This window comes from Oncorhynchus mykiss, chromosome 26 (genome assembly GCF_057628025.1).
Source record: "Oncorhynchus mykiss isolate SJ-2025 chromosome 26, ASM5762802v1, whole genome shotgun sequence".
Classification (NCBI taxonomy): Eukaryota; Metazoa; Chordata; class Actinopteri; order Salmoniformes; family Salmonidae; genus Oncorhynchus; species Oncorhynchus mykiss.
Window position 1 is genome coordinate 47,345,649 of NC_143047.1, and position 24,064 is coordinate 47,369,712.

Sequence of the window (24,064 nt, forward strand, 5' to 3'; positions counted from 1 at the left end):
TTTTCCATTGTACATTTTGATTCCCTGTGTTTGGGAACGTAACTTTTGTGAGCACCCTGTGGTGCGTTGGTGCTATTAAAAGACACACAGCATTGAACTCTCTGTCTCCTGCATTTGACTCCACACCCACGACACCCAGAGCCTTACACTACCACAATCTATAACAAACATAATTCTTCCAATACATTTGATTCATATTCCCAGACAAATATTAAAACGATGAGTTTGTCTGAACAACTTGTTCCCTGTTCTATAGCATTTGTCAAACAGGACATGGCAAATGTGACAATATTTAACCAGTGGCCGGCTCAATCTGACACGTTCCTCAGCACATCATTGTAGTAGAGTCAACTGTCATTACATTAGTGTGTGACCTATTTGTTGAGTAGGTATGGCCAGGTGTAAATGGACCTGTATGGATTAAAACCATGTTGAAACTGTAGGTGTGGTGGTAGGAGCCCTCCCTTCAGAGGTTTATTTAGGACTAACAACATGGACCCCAACCCAGAATCCTCCAGCAGACACACCTGAGGAGGACTGTATAAAAAGCCCAGGACTGACCAGACAGAATCACACATCAAGACTCTCCAAAGCATCTCCAGGACCAAGAAGCCATCTAGAGTATCTCCACTGTCAGATCCAAGGAGCCATCCAGAGTCTCTCCTCTCCACACAACTGAAGATGGAGCAAAGCCCCTCTCTCACCTTGCTGCTGCTGCTGCTGCTGGGCCTCTCTCAGGCCAACCCTCTCATGGAGGATGGAAGTGGACCAGAGATCCTAACAGACAACCCTGAGGCTGTAGACATCACTGAGAGAATTCTGACCACTAATAACGGCTCCAGTCAGTTCCTGTTGGAGGGGGACATGGTGGCACCAACAACCAGAAACGCCATGATTTGCTATAGGTACAACCAACACACACTGAAAACAATATTGTGCGAATTCTACTTTTTAAACTATCTGCAGCTTTTTTTGAGTATTTCCAACATGGAGTATTTTTATGTTGAACATACTACACTTTTAGTGTTTCAGAAAGTTACATTATCACAAAATATACTTCTCTTCATTCAAACCTGCATACAAACATTGAAAGTAGCATTATAAAGTCAAAGAATGTGGAATTACCCACAATCCTGTAAAAACAGAGACAGGTGTCAAAGTTGTTGCTAGAACTTAAAGTTCGTAAGTTGAGGGAAAATTTTCCTTGGAGTTGTTTTTACGTGCATCTTATGTTGATATATTTACATATTTACATTTCAGGTTGGTTAAACGAGTGAAGTAGAGTAAAGTACTAATTATATTGAAGTAAAGATAACAAATATATTTTTTTAGGTCAAAATAATTGTAATTTTTAAATATAATTGACTAACCAGCTGAATGTTATTTTACAGTGCAGGGTGCTTCTGGAAAAAAGGCTCCAACGGATTGGTTGAAGTGCCCTACACAGTGAGCAGTAGCTTCAGTTCCTCTGACAAGCAGGGCATTGAAAACGCCCTCCGGGCCTTCACTTCCAAGACCTGCATTCGCTTCGTGCCTTGGCAGAATCAGGTTGACTTCATCAGCTACGAGCCCAGAGACGGGTGCTGGTCCCCTCTTGGGAGAGTGGGAGGCCAACAGACGGTCTCTCTCCAAATGGACGGGTGTGTTTACTTCGGCATCATTCAGCACGAGACTCTCCACGCTCTGGGTTTCCAGCACGAACAAACCAGGAGCGACCGTGACCAGTACGTCACGATCAACTGGAGTAACATCGACTCTAACAATGCCTACAACTTTGATAGATCAAACACCAACAACCTGAACACTCCCTATGACTACAGCTCTGTCATGCACTATGGAAAAACAGCCTTCTCTGTCAACGGGATGGACACCATCACCCCCATCCCCAACCCCAACGTGCCCATCGGCCAGAGACAGGGGTTGTCCACCACGGACATCCTGAGGATCAACAGACTCTACGGCTGCTGAGAGGAAGACATCAAGTCACAGGAGAAAAGTCTGGAAAAGACCAGATGAAGGAAGTCAAGTCTGACATATATAATGTAATCTTATTGATTTAAAATCATTGTTGAGTTGTAACTTTAAAAAAAATGATCATTGCTGTAGTTGTGTAGTTTAATCATATGACTTAATTAATTATCTAAAATAAACAAGATTGAAAGCAGATGCTATTGTGTAATTCCAGTGTTTTATACTGTGTGCAATGTGTGTGTGAATGAGTGAGTGAGTGAGTGAGTGAGTGAGTGAGTGAGTGAGTGAGTGAGTGAGTGATAGTTAACAGACTGGGCACAAGTCCTCCATGTCTGTCCTGATCCAAGACATTCTTCCTCCAATCAGCACTAGAGTTACATCACTTCTGTCACAACTACAATGACATCATTTATCTCACCTAAACACAATAAGACACTAGGAATATTCACAACTACAATGACATGAAAGTTAATTATTATTTTTGGAAGAGAATGAAGGAGGCTGACAGAGGACAACATAAATATCTGCACTGGGAATCTGACAACAAAGCAGAAATAAAAATCAACCACACTGTATTTTTTTTGTTAAGATTTATACTGTAGATGTAACTGGTTTGGTCTGACAAAATCATCACTTCAATGTGGAGTCACACGTCCCCCAAAAAATACAGGTTCCTCCTCAAAACTTTTTAAAATGCTGTGCATTGAAGACTAACAAACCAAAACCTTCTGCAGACATGCTGACTACCATCTCTCTCTATTTATCTTGAATCTTGGAGGGCACTATGGTGTTGAACGCTGAGCTGTAGTCAATGAACAACATTCTTACGTAGGTGTTCCTTCTGTCCAGGTGGGAAAGGGCAGTGTGGAGTGCAATAGAGATTGCATCATCTGTGGATCTGTTGGGGCGGAAAGCAAATTGGACTGGGTCTAGGGTTTCTGGGATGATTGTGTTAATGGGTGTCATGCCCAGACTTTCAAATAACTTCATAGCTACAGATGTGAGTGCTACGGGGCGATAATAATTAAAATAGGTTACCATGTTGTTCTTGTGCACAGGGACTATGGTGGTCTGCTTGAAAAATGTAGGTCTTACAGACTGGGTCAGGGAGAGGTTGAAAATGTCAGTGAATACACTTGTCAGCGCATGCTCGGAGAACACGTTCTGGTAATCCGTCTGACCCTACGGGCTTGTGAACTTTCAACTGTTTAAAAAGATCACATCGGCTACGGAAAGCATGAACACAAAGTCATCCAGAACAGCTGGTGTTCTCACGCATGGTTCAGTGTTGTTCGACTCAGAGCAAGCGTAGCATGCATTTAGCACATCTGGTAGGCTTGTGTCACTGGGCAGCTCGTGGCTGGGTTCCCCTTTGTAATCCTTAATAGTTTGGAAGCCCTGTATTCGCTCACAAGTTGATTTTGTTCACCCACACCAGACGCAATCAGGAGGAACAATTATATTAATTTGGGGACAGGTCAAAAAGCATTGAACATTTATGGCAATTTAGTTAGCTAGATTGCTGTTGCTAGCTCATGGGATAAAGCACAAGGTCCTCTACTCCGACAATAAATTCACAGAAAAAACGGTAAATGAAATGAGTTTCTTGTCATCTCTCCTCCTTCCTTCAGACTTCTTCTTCTTTGGACTTTATATGGCGGTTGGCAACCACCTTTACAGCATTACTACAACTGACTGAAGTGTCATATATAAAACAACAGATTAAAACAGTGAACTGTGTTTGTACTGAATGAACTAAAGATAAAACAGTACATCATATAACATCTCTACACAAAGCAAAATGTTCAGTACCACCATACAACAATATCACAATGTATGTGAATGCATGTCTCTGTAGCTTGCTGTGTGTCTCTTCACAGTCCCTGTTGTTCCATAAGGTGTATTTTTACCTGCTTTTTAAAATCAGACTCTACTGCTGCATTAGTTACCTGATGTGGAATAGAGTTCCATGTAGTCATGGCTCTATGTAGTACTGTGGAATAGAGTTCCATGTAGTCATGGCTCTATGTAGTACTGTGCGCCTCCCATAATCTTTTCTGGACTTGGGGACTGTGAAGAGACCTCTGGGGCATGTCTTGTGGGGTACGCATTGTTGTCCGAGATGTGTGCTAGTATTTTAAAAACAGACAGCTCGGTACATTCAGCTTGTCAATAAAAACTAGTGTCCCGGTCCTAGAAAGCGGCAGCCTTTAGCTCAGTGCGGATGTTGTCTGTAATCAATGCTTCTGGTTTGGAAATGTACGCACGGGTCACTGGAGATGACGTTGTCGATGCACTCATTAATGAAGCCGATGACTGATGTGGTGAACTCCACAAAAACATCGGATGATTCCCGCAACATATTCCAGTCTGTGCTAGAGAAACAGTCCTGTCGCTTAGCAACCGCTTCATCGGACCACTTCTGAATTGAGCGTGTCACTGGTACTTCCTGTTTGAGTTCTTGCTTGTAAGCAGGAATCAAGAGGATAGTGTTATTGTCAGATTTACCAAATGGAGGGCGAGAGAGAGTTTTGTATACATACATCTCTGTGTGTTGAGTAGAGGTGATCTAGAGTTCCCCCCCCCCCCCTCGTTGTACAGGTGACATGCTGGTAGAAATTAGGACATGCTGATAGAAATCAGGTTTAAAGGATTTCGTTTTTCCTGCATTAAAAAATCACCGGCCACTAGGAGTGCTGCCTCTGGATGAGCAATTTCTTCTTGGCTTATGGCCCTATATATCTCGTTGAGTACCAGCATCTGCTTTTGGTGGTAAATAGACAGCCATGAAAAATATAAATGAAAACTCTCATCCAGACTTCCTTAATATTAGAGATTGCGCACCAGCTGTTGTTAGCAAAGAGACACACCCCCCCCCCCCCCCCCCCTCCACCCACCCTTGAGTTTAGGAGATGCGTCCGTTCTGTCCTGCCGATGCTAAAGCTTCACAGCTATCCTAATAGTGGGCCTGTGATTACTTCCTGGAAAAGACTCATTCATTGCGTCATTCAAAACACATCAGTTTATCACCTTGTGGAATAGAAGAAACTGGATTTGTTAAGACCTACAGTTGCACTTTTATTAAATAATTCCCTATTTCTTCTCAAATAAGTTGAAATTGAAAACAACTTTTGGTCTCCACACGTTGTTATTAGATTTTCACCAATGCAGAACAAAATTTAGTTTTTTGAAACAACTTCATTTAGAAAATACAAACAAATGGCCAGGACAAAATGAGGAACTAAAACTTGGTTGTGAAGCCTTTGGCCAAGATAACTGCTGATAAACAGTTGCTGTAGCCATCAATGTGCTTGATGCACCTGTTAACCCTCGCAAGGCTGCCGACCCAGACGGCATCCCTAGCCGCGTCATCAGAGCATGTGCAGACCAGCTGGCTGGTGTGTTTACGGACATATTCAATCTCTCCCTATCCCAGTCTGCTGTCCCCACATGCTTCAAGATGTCCACCATTGTTCCTGTACCCAAGAAAGCAAAGGTAACTGAACTAAATGACTATCGCCCCGTAGCACTCGCTTCTGTCATCCTGAAGTGCTTTGGGAGACTAGTCAAGGATCAAATCACCTCTACCCTGCCTGTCACCCTAGACCCACTTCAATTTATTTACCGCCCCAATAGATCCACAGACGATGCAACCGCCATCCCACTGCACACTGCCCTAACCCATGTAGACAAGAGGAATACATATGTAAGAATGCTGGTCATTGACTATAGCTCAGCATTCAACACCATAGTACCCTCCATGTTGATCATTAAGCTTGAGGCCCTGAGACTGAACCCCGGTCCTGTGCAATTGGGTCCTGGAATTCCTGATTGGCCGTCCCCAGGTGATGAAGGAACACCTTCACTTCGCTGATCATCAACACTGGGGCCCCACAAGGGTGCGTGCTCAGTCCCCTCCTGTACTCCCTGCTCACCCATGACCTCCAACTCAATCATCAAGTTCGCAGATGACACAACAGTAGTAGGCTTGATTACCAACAATGATGAGACAGCCTGCAGGGAGGAGGAGAGGGCTCTGGGAGTGTGGTGCCAGGAAAATAACCTCTTATTCAAAGTCAACAAAACAAAGGAGATGATCGTGGACTTCAGGAAACAACAGAGAGAGCAGCCCCCCTATTCACATCGACGGGACCGCAGTGGACAAGGTGGAAAGCTTCAAGTTCCTCGGCGTACACATCACTGACTAACTGAGATAGGTCACTCACACAGATAGCGTGGTGAGGAAGGCGTAACAGCACCTCTTCAACCTCAGGAGGCTAAAGAAATTTGACTTGTCACCTAAAACCATCACAAACTTTTGTAGATGAACAATCGAGAGCATTCTGTCGGGCTGTATCACCGCCTGGTACGGCAACTGCACCACCTCCACCCGCAGGGCTCTCCAGAGGGTGACGCGGTCTGCCTTAAGCATCACGGGGGGAAATTACCTGCCCTCCAGGACAACAACCACCCGAGTCACTGCCTGTTCACCCCTCTATCATCCAGAAGGTGAGGTGAGTACAGGTACATCAAAGCTGGGACCGAGAGACTGAAAAACAGCTTCTATCTCAAGGCCATAAGACTGTTAAATAGCCATCACTAGCACATTAGAGGCTGCTGCCCTATATACATAGACTTGAAATCACTGGAAACTTTAATAAATGGATCACGAGTCACGTTAATAACGTCAAAATATCTTGCATTACCCATCTCCTATGTATATACTGTATCCTACACTATCCTACTGTATCTTATTCTATACCAATCTGACATTGCTCGTCCATATATTTTTATATTCTTGATTCCATTCCTTTACTAGACGTGTGTATTGGTGAATATGTTGTGTAATTGTTAGATATCTTGTTAGATATTAATGCACTCGTCAGAGGAAGCACAAGCATTTCGCTAAACCCACAATGACATCTGCTAAACGCGTGTTTGTGACCAATAACATTTGATTTGATCTATTGGTAGATGGGTAAACAATACAAAAAAGCAGACATTGAATTTCCCTTTGATGATGGTGAAGTTATTAATTACACTTTGGATGGTGTATCAATACACCCAGTCACTACAAAGATACAGTCGTCCCTCCTAACTGAGTTGCCAGAGAGGAAGGAAACCGCTCATGGTGAAGTTATTAATTCCACTTTGGATGGTGACCTATTTGTTGAGTAGGCATGGCCAGGTGTAAATGGACCTGTATGGATTAAAACCATGTTGAAACTGTAGGTGTGGTGGTAGGAGATTCTCAGGGACCTGTGCGGGCAGGGAGTGGTTGTTTATATCGATGACATTCTGATCTACTCGGCCGCTCACACCGCATGTGTCTCTGGTGCGCAAGGTGCTTGGTAGACTGCTGGAGCATGACCTATACGTCAAGGCTGAGAAATGCGTGTTCTCTAAACGAGCCGTCTCTTTTCTGGGATATCGCATTTCCACCTCGGGGTAGTGATGGAGGGGGACCGCATTAGGGCCGTGCGTAATTGGCCGACTCCGACCACGGTAAAGGAGGTGCAGCGGTTTTTGGGTTTTGCCAACTACTACCGGAGGTTTATCCGGGGTTTTGGCCAGATAGCGGCTCCCATAACCTCACTGCTGAAGGGGGGCCCGGTGCGGTTGCAGTGGTCAGCAGAGGCGGACGGAGCATTCAACAAGTTGAAGGCGCTGTTCACTGATGCGCCCGTGTTGGCGCATCCGGACCCCTCTCTCGCGTCCGAGGCTGGGGTGGGTGCCGTGCTATCACAGCGCTCGGGTACGCCACCAAAACTCCGCCCCTGCGCTTTCTTCTCAAGGAAGCTCAGCCCAGCGGAGCGTAACTATGATGTGGGGGACCGGGAGTTGCTAGCGGTGGTTAGAGCTCTGAAGGTGTGGAGACATTGGCTTGAGGGGGCTAAACACCCCTTTCTCATCTGGAACGACCACCAGAATCTGGAGTATATTCGGGCAGCTAGGAGACTTAACCCACGTCAGGCAAGGTGGGCCATATTCTTCACCCGGTTCCGGTTTACTTTGTCTTATAGACCGGGGTCCCAGAACGTAAAGGCTGACGCACTGTCCCGCCGTTACGACACAGAGGATGGGTCCACCGAACCTACTCCCATCCTTCCCGCCTCGAAGCTGGTAGCCCCAGTGGTATGGGAGGTGGACTCGGACATCGAGCGGGCGTTACAGGCTGAACCCGCGCCTCCTCAGTGTCCAGCGGGGCGAAGGTACGTGCCGCTTGGTGTTCGGGACAAACTGATTCGGTGGGCTCACGTCCTACCCTCCTCGGGTCATCCTGGGGTGACGAGGACAGTGGGGAGCCTTCAGGGGAGGTATTGGTGGCCTACGTTGGCTAAGGACGTTAAGGGTTATGTCTCCTCCTGTTCAGTGTGCGCTCAGAGTAAGGCTCCTAGGCACCTTCCTAGAGGGAAGCTACAACCCCTCCCCGTTCCACAGCGGCCATGGTCACATCTGTCCATAGATTTCCTGACCGATCTTCCGCCGTCTCAGGGGAACACCACGGTTCTAGTGATTGTGGATCGGTTCTCTAAGTCCTGCCGTCTCCTCCCGTTGCCCGATATCCCTACAGCCCTACAGACTGCGGAGGCGTTATTCACCCATGTCTTTCGGCACTACGGGGTGCCGGAGGACATCGTTTCTGATCGGGGCCCCCAATTCACGTCTCGGGTATGGAGAGCGTTCATGGAACGCTTGGGGGTCTCTGTCAGCCTGACCTCCGGTTATCACCCCGAGAGTAATGGGCAGGTGGAGAGAGTGAACCAGGAGGTGGGTAGGTTTCTGCGGTCGTATTGCCAGGATCGGCCAGGGGAGTGGGCACGATACATTCCCTGGGCTGAAATGGCTCAGAACTCCCTACGCCACTCCTCTACTAACGTGTCCCCTTTTCAGTGTGTGTTGGGGTACCAGCCGATCCTGGCACCATGGCATCCGAGCCAGACCGAGGCTCCTGCGGTGGAGGAATGGGTGCAGCGCTCCAAGGAGACCTGGAGGGCCGTCCAGGAATCTCTACGACAAGCGAGTGGACGGCAGAAGAGGAGTGCTGACCGCCACCGCAGTGAGGCCCCCGTGTTTGTACCGGGGGACAGGGTCTGGCTCTCGACCCGAAACCTACCTCTCCGCTTGCCCTGCCGGAAGCTGGGTCCGCAGTGTGTAGGGCCCTTTAAAGTCCTGAGGAGAATAAACGAGGTGTGTTATCGATTACAACTCCCTTCCTATTATCGTATTAACCCCTCGTTTCATGTGTCTCTCCTCAGGCCGGTGGTAGCTGGTCCCCTGCAGGACAGTGAGGTGCCGGAGGTCCCTCCCCCCCCTCTGGACATCGAGGGGTCCCCGGCGTACACGATCCGGGCCATTCTGGACTCAAGACGCCGGGTGAGGGGCCTGCAGGGGTACGGTGGGAGGGGTACGGTCCGGAGGAGAGGTGCTGGGTACCGGTGGGGGACATCTTGGATCCATCCATGTTGAGGGATTTTCATCGCCTCCATCCGGATCGCCCTGCACCTCGTCCTCCGGGGCGACCTCGAGGCCGGTGTCGGCGCGCTGCGGGAGCCGCGCGTCAGGGGGGGGGGGGGGGTACTGTCACGAGTCCGACCGAGGGTGTTTCCCCTTCCCGGGCGGGTGGCGCTCGGCGGTCGTCGTCACCGGCCTATTAGCTGCCACTGATTGTTTTTCCTCCCCCTCCTTGTATGTTTAGTGGTAGCACCTGTTTATGTTTAATTAGTTTGTCTTTATTAGACAGCCGGCCCGCCTGGTTGTTGTGCGGGATTATTTCAGTGTAACCTTCGGCTCTGTTGTAGAGGTACGTGTTAGTGCCTGGTCGTGATTTTTTCCATTGTACATTTTGATTCCCTGTGTTTGGGAACGTAACTTTTGTGAGCACCCTGTGGTGCGTTGGTGCTATTAAAAGACACACAGCATTGAACTCTCTGTCTCCTGCATTTGACTCCACACCCACGACACCCGGAGCCTTACACTACCACAATCTATAACAAACATAATTCTTCCAATACATTTGATTCATATTCCCAGACAAATATTAAAACGATGAGTTTGTCTGAACAACTTGTTTCCCTGTTCTATAGCATTTGTCAAACAGGACATGTCAAATGTGACAATATTTAACCAGTGGCCGGTTCAATCTGACACGTTCCTCAGCACATCATTGTAGTAGAGTCAACTGTCATTACATTAGTGTGTGACCTATTTGTTGAGTAGGCATGGCCAGGTGTAAATGGACCTGTATGGATTAAAACCATGTTGAAACTGTAGGTGTGGTGGTAGGAGCCCTCCCTTCAGAGGTTTATTTAGGCCTAACAACATGGACCCCAACCCAGAATCCTCCAGCAGACACACCTGAGGAGGACTGTATAAAAAGCCCAGGACTGACCAGACAGAATCACACATCAAGACTCTCCAAAGCATCTCCAGGAACCAAGAAGCCATCTAGAGTATCTCCACTGTCAGATCCAAGGAGCCATCCAGAGTCTCTCCTCTCCACACAACTGAAGATGGAGCAAAGCCCCTCTCTCACCCTGCTGCTGCTGCTGCTGCTGCTGGGCCTCTCTCAGGCCAACCCTCTCAGGGAGGATGGAAGTGGACCAGAGATCCTAACAGACGACCCTGAGGCTGTAGACATCACTGAGAGAATTCTGACCACTAATAACGGCTCCAGTCAGTTCCTGTTGGAGGGGGACATGGTGGCACCAACAACCAGAAACGCCATGATTTGCTATAGGTACAACCAACACACACTGAAAACAATATTGTGCGAATTCTACTTTTTAAACTATCTGCATCAGCTTATTTAGTATGTCCAACACAAGGTATTTTTATGTTGAATATACATCACTTTTAGTGTATCATGAAGTTACATTATCACAAAATATACTTTGCTTCGTTCAAACCTGCATACAAACATTGTGTAGAAAGTAGCATTATAAAGTCAAAAGAATGTGGAATTACCCACAATCCTCTAAAAACAGAGCCAGGTGTCAAAGTTGTTGCTAGAACTTAAAGTTCGTAAGTTGAGGGAAATTTTCCCTTGGAGTTGTTTTTACGTGCATCTTATGTTGATATATTTACATATTTACATTTCAGGTTGGTTAAACGAGTGAAGTAGAGTAAAGGACTAATTAAATTGAAGTAAAGATAACAAATATATTTTTTTAGGTCAAAATAATTGTACTTTCAAATATAATTGACTAACCAGCTGAGTGTTATTTTACAGTGCAGGGTGCTTCTGGAAAAAAGGCTCCAACGGACTGGTTGAAGTGCCCTACACAGTGAGCAGTAGCTTCAGTTCCTCTGACAAGCAGGGCATTGAAAACGCCCTCCGGGCCTTCCCTTCCAAGACCTGCATTCGCTTCGTGCCTCGGCAGAATCAGGTTGACTTCATCAGCTACGAGCCCAGAGACGGGTGCTGGTCCTCTCTTGGGAGAGTGGGAGGCCAACAGACGGTCTCTCTCCAAATGAACGGGTGTGTTTACTTCGGCATCATTCAGCACGAGACTCTCCACGCTCTGGGCTTCCAGCACGAACAAACCAGGAGCGACCGTGACCAGTACGTCACGATCAACTGGAGTAACATCGACTCTAACAATGCCTACAACTTTGATAGATCAAACACCAACAACCTGAACACTCCCTATGACTACAGCTCTGTCATGCACTATGGAAAAACAGCCTTCTCTGTCAACGGGATGGACACCATCACCCCCATCCCCAACCCCAACGTGCCCATCGGCCAGAGACAGGGGTTGTCCACCACGGACATCCTGAGGATCAACAGACTCTACGGCTGCTGAGAGGAAGACATCAAGTCACAGGAGAAAAGTCTGGAAAATACCAGATGAAGGAAGTCAAGTCTGACATATATAATGTTATCTTATTGATTTAAAATCATTGTTGAGTTGTAACTTTTAAAAATGATCATTGCTGTAGTTGTGTAGTTCTCAAATTATTTTAATCATATGACTTAATTAATTATCTAAAATAAACAAGATTGAAAGCAGATGCTATTGTGTAATTCCAGTGTTTTATAGTGTGTGCAATGTGTGTGTGAGTGAGTGAGTGAGTGAGTGAGTGAGTGAGTGAGTGATAGTTAACATACTGGGCACAAGCCCTCCATGTCTGTCCTGATCCAAGACATTCTTCCTCCAATCAGCACTAGAGTTACATCACTTCTGTCACAACTACAATTACATCATTTCTCTCACCTAAACACAATAAGACACTAGGAATATTCACAACTACAATGACATGAAAGATAATAATTATTTTTGGAAGAGAATGAAGGAGGCTGACAGAGGACAACATAAATATCTGCACTGGGAATCTGACAACAAAGCAGAAATAAAAATCAACCACACGTTATTTTCTTGTTAAGATTTATACTGTAGATGTCACTGGTCTGGTCTGCTAAAATCATCACTTCAATGTGGAGTCACACCAAAAAATACAGGTTTCTCCTGAAAATGTTTTAAAATGCTGTACATTGAATCTTATCACATATTAAGACTAACAAAACAAAACGTTATGCAGACATGCTGACATCTCTCTCTATTTATCTTGGATCTTGGAGGGTACTACGGTGTTGAACGCTGAGCTGTAGTCAATGAACAACATTCTTACGTAGGTGTTCCTTTTGTCCAGGTGGGAAAGGGCAGTGTGGAGTGCATTAGAGATTGTATCATCTGTGGATCTGTTGGGGCGGAATGCAAATTGGACTGGGTCTAGGGTGTCTGGGATGATTGTGTTAATTGGTGTCATGCCCAGACATTCAAAGAATTTCATAGCTACAGATGTGAGTGCTATGGGGAGATGATAATTTAAATAGGTTACCTTGGTGTTCTTGTGCACAGAGACTATGGTGGTCTGCTTGAAACATGTAGGTCTTACAGACTGGGTCAGGGAGAGGTTGAAAATGTCAGTGAATACACTTGTCAGCGCATGCTCGGAGAACACGTCCTGGTAATCCGTCTGACCCTGCGGGCTTGTGAACTTTCAACTGTTTAAAAAGATCACATCGGCTACGGAAAACAGCTGGTGTACTCACGCATAGTTCAGTGTTGCTCGACTCAGAGCAAGCGTAGCATGCATTTAGCACATCTGGTAGGCTTGAGTCACTACTACAACCGACTGAAGTGTCACATATAAAACAACAAATTAAAACAGTGAACTATGTTTGTACTGAATGAACTAAAGATAAAACTAAAGATAAAACAGCACATCATATAACATCTCTACACAAAGCAAAATGTTCAATACCACCATACAACAATATCACAATGTATGTGAATGCATTTCTCTGTACCTTGCTGTGTGTCTCTTCACAGTCCCTGTTGTTCCATAAGGTGTATTTTTACCTGCTTTTTAAATCTGATTCTACTGCTGCATTAGTTACCTGATGTGGAATAGAGTTCCATGTAGTCATGGCTCTATGTAGTACTGTGCGCCTCCCATAATATTTTCTGGACTTGGGGACTGTGAAGAGACCTCTGGGGCATGTCTTGTGGGGTACGCATTGTTGTCCGAGATGTGTGCTAGTATTTTAAAAACAGACAGCTCGGTACATTCAGCTTGTCAATAAAAACTGCCCCGGTCCTAGAAAGCGGCAGCATTTAGCTCAGTGCGGATGTTGTCTGTAATCAATGGCTTCTGGTTTGGAAATGTACGCACGGGTCACTGGAGATGACGTTGTCGATGCACTTATTAACCTCTCTAGGGTATGTGGGACATCTAGCCATCTGGCCAACATCCAGTGAGATTGCAGAGCGTCAAATTCAATTACAGAAATGCTCATTCAAAAAATTCAGAAAACAAAACATATTTTACATAGGTTTAAAGATTAACTTCTTGTTAAACCAACCACAGTGTCATATTTATAAAATGCTTTTCGGCGAAAGCATACCTAGCCCAGAACATACCTAGCCCAGAACATACCTAGCCCAGAACATACCTAGCCCAGAACATAGCCCAATTGACAAATTATTACAAACAGTAACCAGCCAAGGAGAAGCGTTACAAAACTCAGAAACAGAGATAGAATTAATGCCTTACCTTTGATGAGCTTCATACGGTGGCAATCAGAAGACATTAATTTACTCAACAAATGTTCCTTTTGTTCAATGATGTCTCTTTATATCCAAAAAACCTCTGTTTTGTTAGCGTGTTTTCTTCAGTAATCCACAGGCTCAAACTCAGTCAAAACAATCAGACAAAAAAATCCAAATTGTATCCGTAAAGTTCATAGAAACATGTCAAACGATGTCTATATTCAATTCTCAGGTTGTTTTTTAGCCTAAATGATCTCTAATATTTCAACCGGACAATAACGTTGTCAATATAAAAGGTAAACAAGAAATGCACATGCGCCTGAAAAAACGCTGCGTCACCTTAGGGTCCACTCGTTCAGACTGGTCTTACTCCCTCATTTATAAGAATACAAGCCTGAAACGATTTCTAAAGACTGTTGACATCTAGTGGGAGGCATAGGAACTGCAAACGGAGTCCTAAGTCAATGGATACTGTAATGGCATTGAATAGAAAACTACAAAACCACAAAAAAAACGACTTCCTGAATGGATTTGTCTTCGCCTGCTAAATCAGTTCTGTTATACTCACAGACACTATTGTAACAGTTTTGGAAACTTTAGAGTGTTTTCTATCCAAATCTACCAGTTATATGCATATCATATCTTCTGGGCCCGAGTAGCAGGCCGTTTAATTTGGGCATGCTTTTCATCCAGAATTCCGAATGCTGCCCCCTACCCTAGAGAGGTCAATGAAGCCGTTGACTGATATGTTGAACTCCACAAAAACATCGGATGAATCCCGCAACATATTTCAGTCTGTGCTAGAGAAACAGTCCTTTCGCTTAGCAACCGCTTCATCGGACCACTTCTGAATTGAGCGTGTCACTGGTACTTCCTGTTTGAGTTCTTGCTTGTAAGCAGGAATCAAGAGGATAGTGTTATAGTCAGATTTACCAAATGGAGGGCGAGAGAGAGTTTTGTATACATCTCTGTGTGTTGAGTAGAGGTGATCTAGAGTCCCCCCCCCCCCCTCTCGTTGCACAGGTGACAAGCTGGTCGAAATTAGGACATGCTGGTAGAAATCAGGTTTAAAGGATTTCGGTTTTCCTGTATTAAAGTAATCACCGGCCACTAGGAGTGCTGCCTCTGGATGAGCATTTTCTTCTTGGCCTTTGGCCCTATATATCTCGTTGAGTACCAGCATCTGCTTTTGGTGGTAAATAGACAGCCATGACAAATATAGATGAAAACTCTCACCATAGTATTGTCTACAGCTTATCATGAGGTATTCTAACTCGGGTGAGCAGAACCTCCAGACTTCCTTAATATTAGAGATTGCGCACCAGCTGTTGTTAGCAAAGAGACACACCCCCCTACCCTTGAGTTTAGGAGATGCTTCCGTTCTGTCCTGCCGATGCTAAAGCTTCACAGCTATCCTAATAGTGGGCCTGTGTTTACTTCCTGGAAAAGACTCATTCATTGCGTCATTCAAAACACATCAGTTTATCACCTTGTGGAAATAGAAGAAACTGGATTTGTTAAAACCTACAGTTGCACTTTTATTAAATAATTCCCTATTTCTTCTCAAATAAGTTGAAATTGAAAACAACTTTTGGTCTCCACACGTTGTTATTAGATTTTCAACAATGCAGAACAACATTTTGTTTTTTGAAACAACTTCATTTAGAAAATACAAACAAATGGCCAGGACAAAATGAGGAACTAAAACTTGGTTGTGAAGCCTTTGGCCAAGATAACTGCATATAAACAGTTGCTGTAGCCATCAATGTGCTTGATGCACCTGTTAACCCTCGCAAGGCTGCCGACCCAGACGGCATCCCTAGCCGCGTCATCAGAGCATGTGCAGATCAGCTGGCTGGTGTGTTTACGGACATATTCAATCTCTCCCTATCCCAGTCTGCTGTCCCCACATGCTTCAAGATGGCCACCATTGTTCCTGTACCCAAGAAAGCAAAGGTAACTGAACTAAATGACTATCACAACACTCACTTCTGTCATCACGAAGTGCTTTGGGAGACTAGTCAAGGATCAAATCACCTCTACCCTGCCTGTCACCCTAGACCCACTTCAATTTGCTTACCGCCCCAATAGATCCACAGACGATGCAACCACCATCACACTGCCCTAACCCATATAGACAAGAGGAATACATATGTAAGAATGCTGGTCATTGACTATAGCTCAGCATTCAACACCATAGTACCCTCCAAGTTGATCATTAAGCTTGAGGCCCTGGGACTGAACCCCAGTCCTGTGCAATTGGGTCCTGGAATTCCTAACGGGTATCCCCCAGGTGATGAAGGTAGGAAACAACACCTTCACTTCGCTGATCATCAACACTGGGGCCCCACAAGGGTGCGTGCTCAGTCCCCTCCTGTACTCCATGCTCACCCATGACCTCCAACTCAATCATCAAGTTCGCAGATGACACAACAGTAGTAGGCTTGATTACCAACAATGATGAGACAGCCTGCAGGGAGGAGAGGGCTCTGGGAGTGTGGTGCCAGGAAAATAACCTCTTATTCAAAGTCAACAAAACAAAGGAAATTATCGTGGACTTCAGGAAAGAGCAGAGAGAGCAGCACCCTATTCACATCGACGGGACCGCAGTGGACAAGGTGGAAAGCTTCAAGTTCCTCGGCATACACATCACTGACTAACTGAGATGGGTCACTCACACAGATAGCGTGGTAAGGAAGGCGTAACATCACCTCTTCAACCTCAGGAGGCTAAAGAAATTTGACTTGTCACCTAAAACCCTCACAAACTTTTGTAGATGAACAATCGAGAGCATTCTGTCGGGCTGTATCACCGCCTGGTACGGCAACTGCACCACCTGCACCTGCAGGGCTCTCCAGAGGGTGACGCGGTCTGCCTTAAGCATCACGGGGGGAAATTACCTGCCCTCCAGGACAACAACCACCCGAGTCACTGCCTGTTCACCCCTCTATCATCCAGAAGGTGAGGTCAGTACAAGTACATCAAAGCTGGGACCGAGAGACTGAAAAACAGCTTCTATCTCAAGGCCATCAGACTGTTAAATAGCCATCACTAGCACATTAGAGGCTGCTGCCCTATATACATAGACTTGAAATCACTGGCCACTTTAATAAATGGATCACGAGTCACGTTAATAACGTCAAAATATCTTGCATTACCCATCTCCTATGTATATACTGTATCCTACACTATCCTACTGTATCTTATTCTATACCAATCTGACATTGCTCGTCCATATATTTTTATATTCTTGATTCCATTCCTTTACTAGACGTGTGTATTGGTGAATATGTTGTGTAATTGTTAGATATCTTGTTAGATATTAATGCACTCGTCAGAGGAAGCACAAGCATTTCGCTAAACCCACAATGACATCTGCTAAACGCGTGTTTGTGACCAATAACATTTGATTTGATCTATTGGTAGATGGGTAAACAATACAAAAAAGCAGACACTGAATTTCCCTTTGATCATGGTGAAGTTATTAATTACACTTTGGATGGTGTATCAATACACCCAGTCACTACAAAGATACAGTCGTCCCTCCTAACTGAGTTGCCAGAGAGGAAGGAAACCGCTCATGGTGAAGTTATTAATTCCACTTTGGATGGTGACCTATTTGTTGAGTAGGCATGGCCAGGTGTAAATGGACCTGTATGGATTAAAACCATGTTGAAACTGTAGGTGTGGTGGTAGGAGATTCTCAGGGACCTGTGCGGGCAGGGAGTGGTTGTTTATATCGATGACATTCTGATCTACTCGGCCGCTCACACCGCGCATGTGTCTCCGGTGCGCAAGGTGCTTGGTAGACTGCTGGAGCATGACCTATACGTCAAGGAGGAGAAATGCGTGTTCTCTAAACGAGCCGTCTCTTTTCTGGGATATCGCATTTCCACCTCGGGGTAGTGATGGAGGGGGACCGCAATAGGGCCGTGCGTAATTGGCCGACTCCGACCACGGTAAAGGAGGTGCAGCGGTTTTGGGGTTTTGCCAACTACTACCGGAGGTTTATCCGGGGTTTTGGCCAGATAGCGGCTCCCATAACCTCACTGCTGAAGGGGGGCCCGGCGCGGTTGCAGTGGTCAGCAGAGGCGGACGGAGCATTCAACAAGTTGAAGGCGCTGTTCACTGATGCGCCCGTGTTGGCGCATCCAGAACACTCTCTAGCATAGTGGAGGTGGACGCGTCCGAGGCTGGGGTGGGTGCCGTGCTATCACAGCGCTCGGGTACGCCACCAAAACTCCGCCCCTGCGCTTTCTTCTCAAGGAAGCTCAGCCCAGCGGAGCGTAACTATGATGTGGGAGAACGGGAGTTGCTAGCGGTGGTTAGAGCTCTGAAGGTGTGGAGACACTGGCTTGAGGGGGCTAAACACCCCTTTCTCATCTGGAACGACCACCAGAATCTGGAGTATATTCGGGCAGCTAGGAGACTTAACCCACGTCAGGCAAGGTGGGCCATATTCTTCACCCGGTTCCGGTTTACTTTGTCTTATAGACCGGGCTCCCAGAACGTAAAGGCTGACGCACTGTCCCGCCTTCACGACCCGGAGGATGGGTCCACCGAACCTACTCCCATCCTTCCCGCCTCAAAGCTGGTAGCCCCAGTGGTATGGGAGGTGGACTCGGACATCGAGCGGGGGTTACGGGCTGAACCCGCGCCTCCTCAGTGTCCAGCGGGGCGAAGGTACGTGCCGCTTGGTGTTCGGGACAAACTGATTTGGTAGGCTCAAGTCCTACCCTCCTCGGGTCATCCTGGGGTGACGAGGACAGTGGGGAGCCTTCAGGGGAGGTATTGGTGGCCTACATTGGCTAAGGACGTTAAGGGTTATGTCTCCTCCTGTTCAGTGTGCGCTCAGAGTAAGGCTCCTAGGCACCTTCCTAGAGGGAAGCTACAACCCCTCCCCGTTCCACAGCGGCCATGGTCACATCTGTCCATAGATTTCCTGACCGATCTTCCGCCGTCTCAGGGGAACACCACGGTTCTAGTGATTGTGGATCGGTTCTCTAAGTCCTGCCGTCTCCTCCCGTTGCCCGGTATCCCTACAGTCCTACAGACTGCGGAGGCGTTATTCACCCATGTCTTTCGGCACTACGGGGTGCCGGAGGACATCGTTTCTGATCGGGGCCCCCAATTCACGTCTCGGGTATGGAGAGCGTTCATGGAACGCTTGGGGGTCTCTGTCAGCCTGACCTCCGGTTATCACCCCGAGAGTAATGGGCAGGTGGAGAGAGTGTGTAGGGCCCTTTAAAGTCCTGAGGAGAATAAACGAGGTGTGTTATCGATTACAAATCCCTTCCTATTATCGTATTAACCCCTCGTTTCATGTGTCTCTCCTCAGGCCGGTGGTAGCTGGTCCACTGCAGGACAGTGAGGTGCCGGAGGTCCCCCCCCCCCCCCCCCCCTCTGGACATCGAGGGGTCCCCGGCGTACACGATCCGGGCCATTCTGGACTCGAGACGCTGGGTGAGGGGCCTGCAGTACCTCGTGGACTGGGAGGGGTACGGTCCAGAGGAGAGGTGCTGGGTACCGGTGGGGGACATCTTGGATCCATCCATGTTGAGGGATTTCCATCGCCTCCATCCGGATCGCCCTGCACCTCGTCCTCCGGGGCGACCTCGAGGCCGGTGTCGGCCCGCGCGTCGGGGGGGGGGTGGGGGGGGGGTACTGTCACGAGTCCGACCGAGGGTGTTTCCCCTTCCCGGGCGGGTGGCGCTCGGCGGTCGTCGTCACCGGCCTATTAGCTGCCACTGATTGTTTTTCCTCCCCCTCCTTGTATGTTTAGTGGTAGCACCTGTTTATGTTTAATTAGTTTGTCTTTATTAGACAGCCGGCCCGCCTGGTTGTTGTGCGGGATTATTTCAGTGTAACCTGCGGCTCTGTTGTAGAGGTACGTGTTAGTGCCTGGTCGTGATTTTTTCCATTGTACATTTTGATTCCCTGTGTTTGGGAACGTAACTTTTGTGAGCACCCTGTGGTGCGTTGGTGCTATTAAAAGACACACAGCATTGAACTCTCTGTCTCCTGCATTTGACTCCACACCCACGACACCCGGAGCCTTACACTACCACAATCTATAACAAACATCATTCTTCCAATACATTTGATTCATATTTCCAGACAAATATTAAAACGATGAGTTTGTCTGAACAACTTGTTCCCTGTTCTATAGCATTTGTCAAACAGGACATGGCAAATGTGACAATATTTAACCAGTGGCCGGCTCAATCTGACACGTTCCTCAGCACATCATTGTAGTAGAGTCAACTGTCATTACATTAGTGTGTGACCTATTTGTTGAGTAGGCATGGCCAGGTGTAAATGGACCTGTATGGATTAAAACCATGTTGAAACTGTAGGTGTGGTGGTAGGAGCCCTCCCTTCAGAGGTTTATTTAGGCCTAACAACATGGACCCCAACCCAGAATCCTCCAGCAGACACACCTGAGGAGGACTGTATAAAAAGCCCAGGACTGACCAGACAGAATCACACATCAAGACTCTCCAAAGCATCTCCAGGAACCAAGAAGCCATCTAGAGTATCTCCACTGTCAGATCCAAGGAGCCATCCAGAGTCTCTCCTCTCCACACAACTGAAGATGGAGCAAAGCCCCTCTCTCACCCTGCTGCTGCTGCTGCTGCTGGGCCTCTCTCAGGCCAACCCTCTCATGGAGGATGGAAGTGGACCAGAGATCCTAACAGACAACCCTGAGGCTGTAGACATCACTGAGAGAATTCTGACCACTAATAACGGCTCCAGTCAGTTCCTGTTGGAGGGGGACATGGTGGCACCAACAACCAGAAACGCCATGATTTGCTATAGGTACAACCAACACACACTGAAAACAATATTGTGCGAATTCTACTTTTAAAACTATCTGCATCAGCTTATTTAGTATGTCCAACACAAGGTATTTTTATGTTGAATATACATCACTTTTAGTGTATCATGAAGTTACATTATCACAAAATATACTTTGCTTCGTTCAAACATGCATACAAACATTGAAAGTAGCATTATAAAGTCAAAGAATGTGGAATTACCCACAATCCTCTAAAAACAGAGACAGGTGTCAGAAAGTTGTTGCTAGAACTTAAAGTTAGTAAATTGAGGGAAAATGTCCCTTGGAGTTGTTTTTACGTGTATCTTATGTTGATATATTTACATATTTAAATTTCAGGTTGGTTAAACGAATGAAGTAGAGAAAAGGACTAATTATATTGAAGTAAAGATAACAAATATATTTTTTTAGGTCAAAATAATTGTAATTTTTAAATATAATTGACTAACCAGCTGAATGTTATTTTACAGTGCAGGGTGCTTCTGGAAAAAAGGCTCCAACGGACTGGTTGAAGTGCCCTACACAGTGAGCAGTAGCTTCAGTTCCTCTGACAAGCAGGGCATTGAAAACGCCCTCCGGGCCTTCCCTTCCAAGACCTGCATTCGCTTCGTGCCTCGGCAGAATCAGGTTGACTTCATCAGCTACGAACCCAGAGACGGGTGCTGGTCCTCTCTTGGGAGAGTGGGAGGCCAACAGACGGTCTCTCTCCAAATGAACGGGTGTGTTTACTTCGGCATCATTCAGCACGAGACTCTCCACGCTCTGGGCTTCCAGCACGAACAAACCAGGAGCGACCGTGACCAGTACGTCACGATCAACTGGAGTAACATCGACTCTAACAATGCCTACAACTTTGATAGATCAAACACCAACAACCTGAACACTCCCTATGACTACAGCTCTGTCATGCACTATGGAAAAACAGCCTTCTCTGTCAACGGGATGGACACCATCACCCCCATCCCCAACCCCAACGTGCCCATCGGCCAGAGACAGGGGTTGTCCACCACGGACATCCTGAGGATCAACAGACTCTACGGCTGCTGAGAGGAAGACATCAAGTCACAGGAGAAAAGTCTGGATGAAAAAAGACCAGATGAAGGAAGTCAAGTCTGACATATATAATGTAATCTTATTGATTTAAAATCATTGTTGAGTTGTAACTTTTAAAAAAGATCATTGCTGTAGTTGTGTAGTTCTCAAATTATTTTTATCATATGACTTAATTAATTATCTAAAATAAACAAGATTGAAAGCAGATGCTATTGTTTAATTCTAGTGTTTTCTAGTGTGTGTGTGTCTGAGTGATTGAGTGATTGAGTGATTGAGTGAGTGAGTGAGTGAGTGAGTGAGTGAGTGAGTGAGTGAGTGAGTGAGTGAGTGAGTGAGTGAGTGAGTGAGTGAGTAAGTGAGTGATAGTTAACAGACTGGGCACAAGTCCTCCATGTCTGTCCTGATCCAAGACATTCTTCCTCCAATCAGCACTAGAGTTACATCACTTCTGTCACAACTACAATGACATCATTTCTCTCACCTAAACACAATAAGACACTAGGAATATTCACAACTACAATGACATGAATAGAGGGCTGGGAAGAAAAAAAACCCACTAATAATTATTTAAGGAAGAAAAGAATCAGTGAGAAAATAAATAGATGCAGTGGAACTCTATTGAGATGTGGATCTTGTTAAGTTAATCAGGTGTTAAAATTAGGTGAAAAGGAGACTGAAACAGGACTTTAAAAAGAGCTTCAGCTCCTGGTTGGACGCAGCTCAGAAGGCCGGAGTCCATCTGGCAACACAGAGACCTGCCTGGTGAATACAACCAGGGGTGGAGGACACAGCTGTATATCCTCTATTTGTTTTGTTTATATCGACAGAAGTAATGAAATGTACAGTATTCACACGGGGTAGTAGGGTATTCACAGGGGGGTAAAAGGGTAATAGGGTACACACAGGGGGTAATAAAGTAGTAGGGTATTCACAGGGGGTAACAGAGTAGTAGGGTATTCACAGGGGATAATATGGTATTCCCAGGGTATTCACAGGGGGGTAAAAGGGTAATAGGGTACACACAGGGGGTAAAAGTGCAGTAGGTTATTCACAAGGGGTAAGAGAGTAGTAGGGTATTCACAGTGGGTAATAGAGTATTAGGGTATTCACAGGGGGTAATAGAGTATTAGGGTATTCACAGGGGGTAATAGAGTATTAGGGTATTCACAGGGGGTAAGAGAGTAGTAGGGTATTCACAGGGGGTAATAGAGTAGTAGGGTATTCACAGGGGGTAATAGAGTAGTAGGGTATTCACAGGGGCTAATAGAGTAGTAGGGTATTCACAGGGGGTAATAGAGTAGTATGGTATTCACAGGGGGTCACAGAGTATTAGCATCCCATGATAGTTGTTGATAATCCCAGTCATATTAACAACCCATGATAGTTGTTGATAATCCCAGTCATATTAACAACACATGATAATTGATAATCCCAGTCATATTAACAACCCATGATAGTTGATTATCCCAGTCATATTAGCATCCCATGATAGTTCATAATCCCAGTCATATTAACAACCCATGCTAGTTGTTGATAAACCCAGTCATATTAATAACCCATGATAGTTGTTGATAATCCCAGTCATATTAGCATCCCATGATAGTTCATAATCCCAGTCATATTAACAACCCATGATAGTTGATAATCCCAGACATATTAACAACCCATGATAGTTGATAATCCCAGTCATATTAACAACCCATGATAGTTGATTATCCCAGTCGTATTAACAACCCATGATAGTTGATTATCCCAGTCATATTAACAACCCATGATAGTTGTTGATAATCTCAGTCATATTTTAACAACCCATGATAGTTGATGATAATCCCAGTCATATTAGCAACCCATGATAGTTGTTGATTATCCCAGTCATATTAACAACCCATGATAGTTGTTGATAATCCCAGTCATATTATCATCCCATGATAGTTCATAATCCCAGTCATATTAACAACCCATGATAGTTGATAATCCCAGTCATATTAACAACCCATGATAGTTGATAATCCCAGTCATATTAACAACCCATGATTGTTGTTGATAATCTCAGTCATATTAACAACCCATGATAGTTGATGATAATCCCAGTCATATTAGCAACCCATGATAGTTGTTGATTATCCCAGTCATATTAACAACC

The 24,064-nt window shown here is 45.8% G+C and overlaps 4 protein-coding genes across 7 annotated transcripts in view; 3 read left to right on the top strand and 1 right to left on the bottom strand.

Annotated features, from left to right (window-relative positions):
- The window catches only part of LOC118944435 (nuclear receptor ROR-alpha A), a 287,286-nt gene that overhangs the window by 250,839 nt on the left and 12,383 nt on the right, over positions 1-24,064 (bottom strand). For 2 of the 4 annotated variants that reach the window (XM_090223325.1, XM_090223324.1), the window contains exon 1: positions 14,035-14,208. The exons of the other annotated variants lie outside the window; for them this stretch is intronic. In XM_090223325.1, the coding sequence (XP_090079451.1) occupies positions 14,035-14,071 (37 nt within the window). In that variant the 5' untranslated portion in view covers positions 14,072-14,208. Of the gene's footprint in view, positions 1-14,034; positions 14,209-24,064 lie in introns of those variants that run through there. 4 annotated transcript variants of the gene reach the window in all.
- Positions 573-1,968, top strand: rbhce1 (hatching enzyme 1). The gene is given in 2 exon segments (NM_001172409.1): positions 573-905; positions 1,392-1,968. Coding segments are annotated over 2 exon segments (801 nt in total). The 5' UTR covers positions 573-681.
- On the top strand, positions 10,375-11,986 carry LOC110489522 (hatching enzyme 1.2-like). Its single transcript, XM_036981702.2, has 2 exons — positions 10,375-10,711; positions 11,204-11,986. The coding sequence occupies exons 1-2, from the start codon at positions 10,485-10,487 to the stop codon at positions 11,778-11,780; spliced, it is 804 nt and encodes a 267-aa protein (XP_036837597.2). The 5' UTR covers positions 10,375-10,484; the 3' UTR covers positions 11,781-11,986.
- Positions 18,232-22,126, top strand: LOC110489520 (hatching enzyme 1.2). The gene is made up of 2 exons (XM_021562235.3): positions 18,232-20,849; positions 21,339-22,126. The coding sequence occupies exons 1-2, from the start codon at positions 20,626-20,628 to the stop codon at positions 21,913-21,915; spliced, it is 801 nt and encodes a 266-aa protein (XP_021417910.3). The 5' UTR covers positions 18,232-20,625; the 3' UTR covers positions 21,916-22,126.

Excerpts from the sequence above, each read along its gene's own strand:
- LOC110489522 (XM_036981702.2), top strand. The coding sequence starts at position 10,485 with ATGGAGCAAAGCCCCTCTCTCACCCTGCTGCTGCTGCTGCTGCTGCTG. Across the intron at positions 10,712-11,203 it reads AACGCCATGATTTGCTATAG|TGCAGGGTGCTTCTGGAAAA; the intron begins GTACAACCAACA and ends GTTATTTTACAG.
- LOC110489520 (XM_021562235.3), top strand. The coding sequence starts at position 20,626 with ATGGAGCAAAGCCCCTCTCTCACCCTGCTGCTGCTGCTGCTGCTGGGC. Across the intron at positions 20,850-21,338 it reads AACGCCATGATTTGCTATAG|TGCAGGGTGCTTCTGGAAAA; the intron begins GTACAACCAACA and ends GTTATTTTACAG.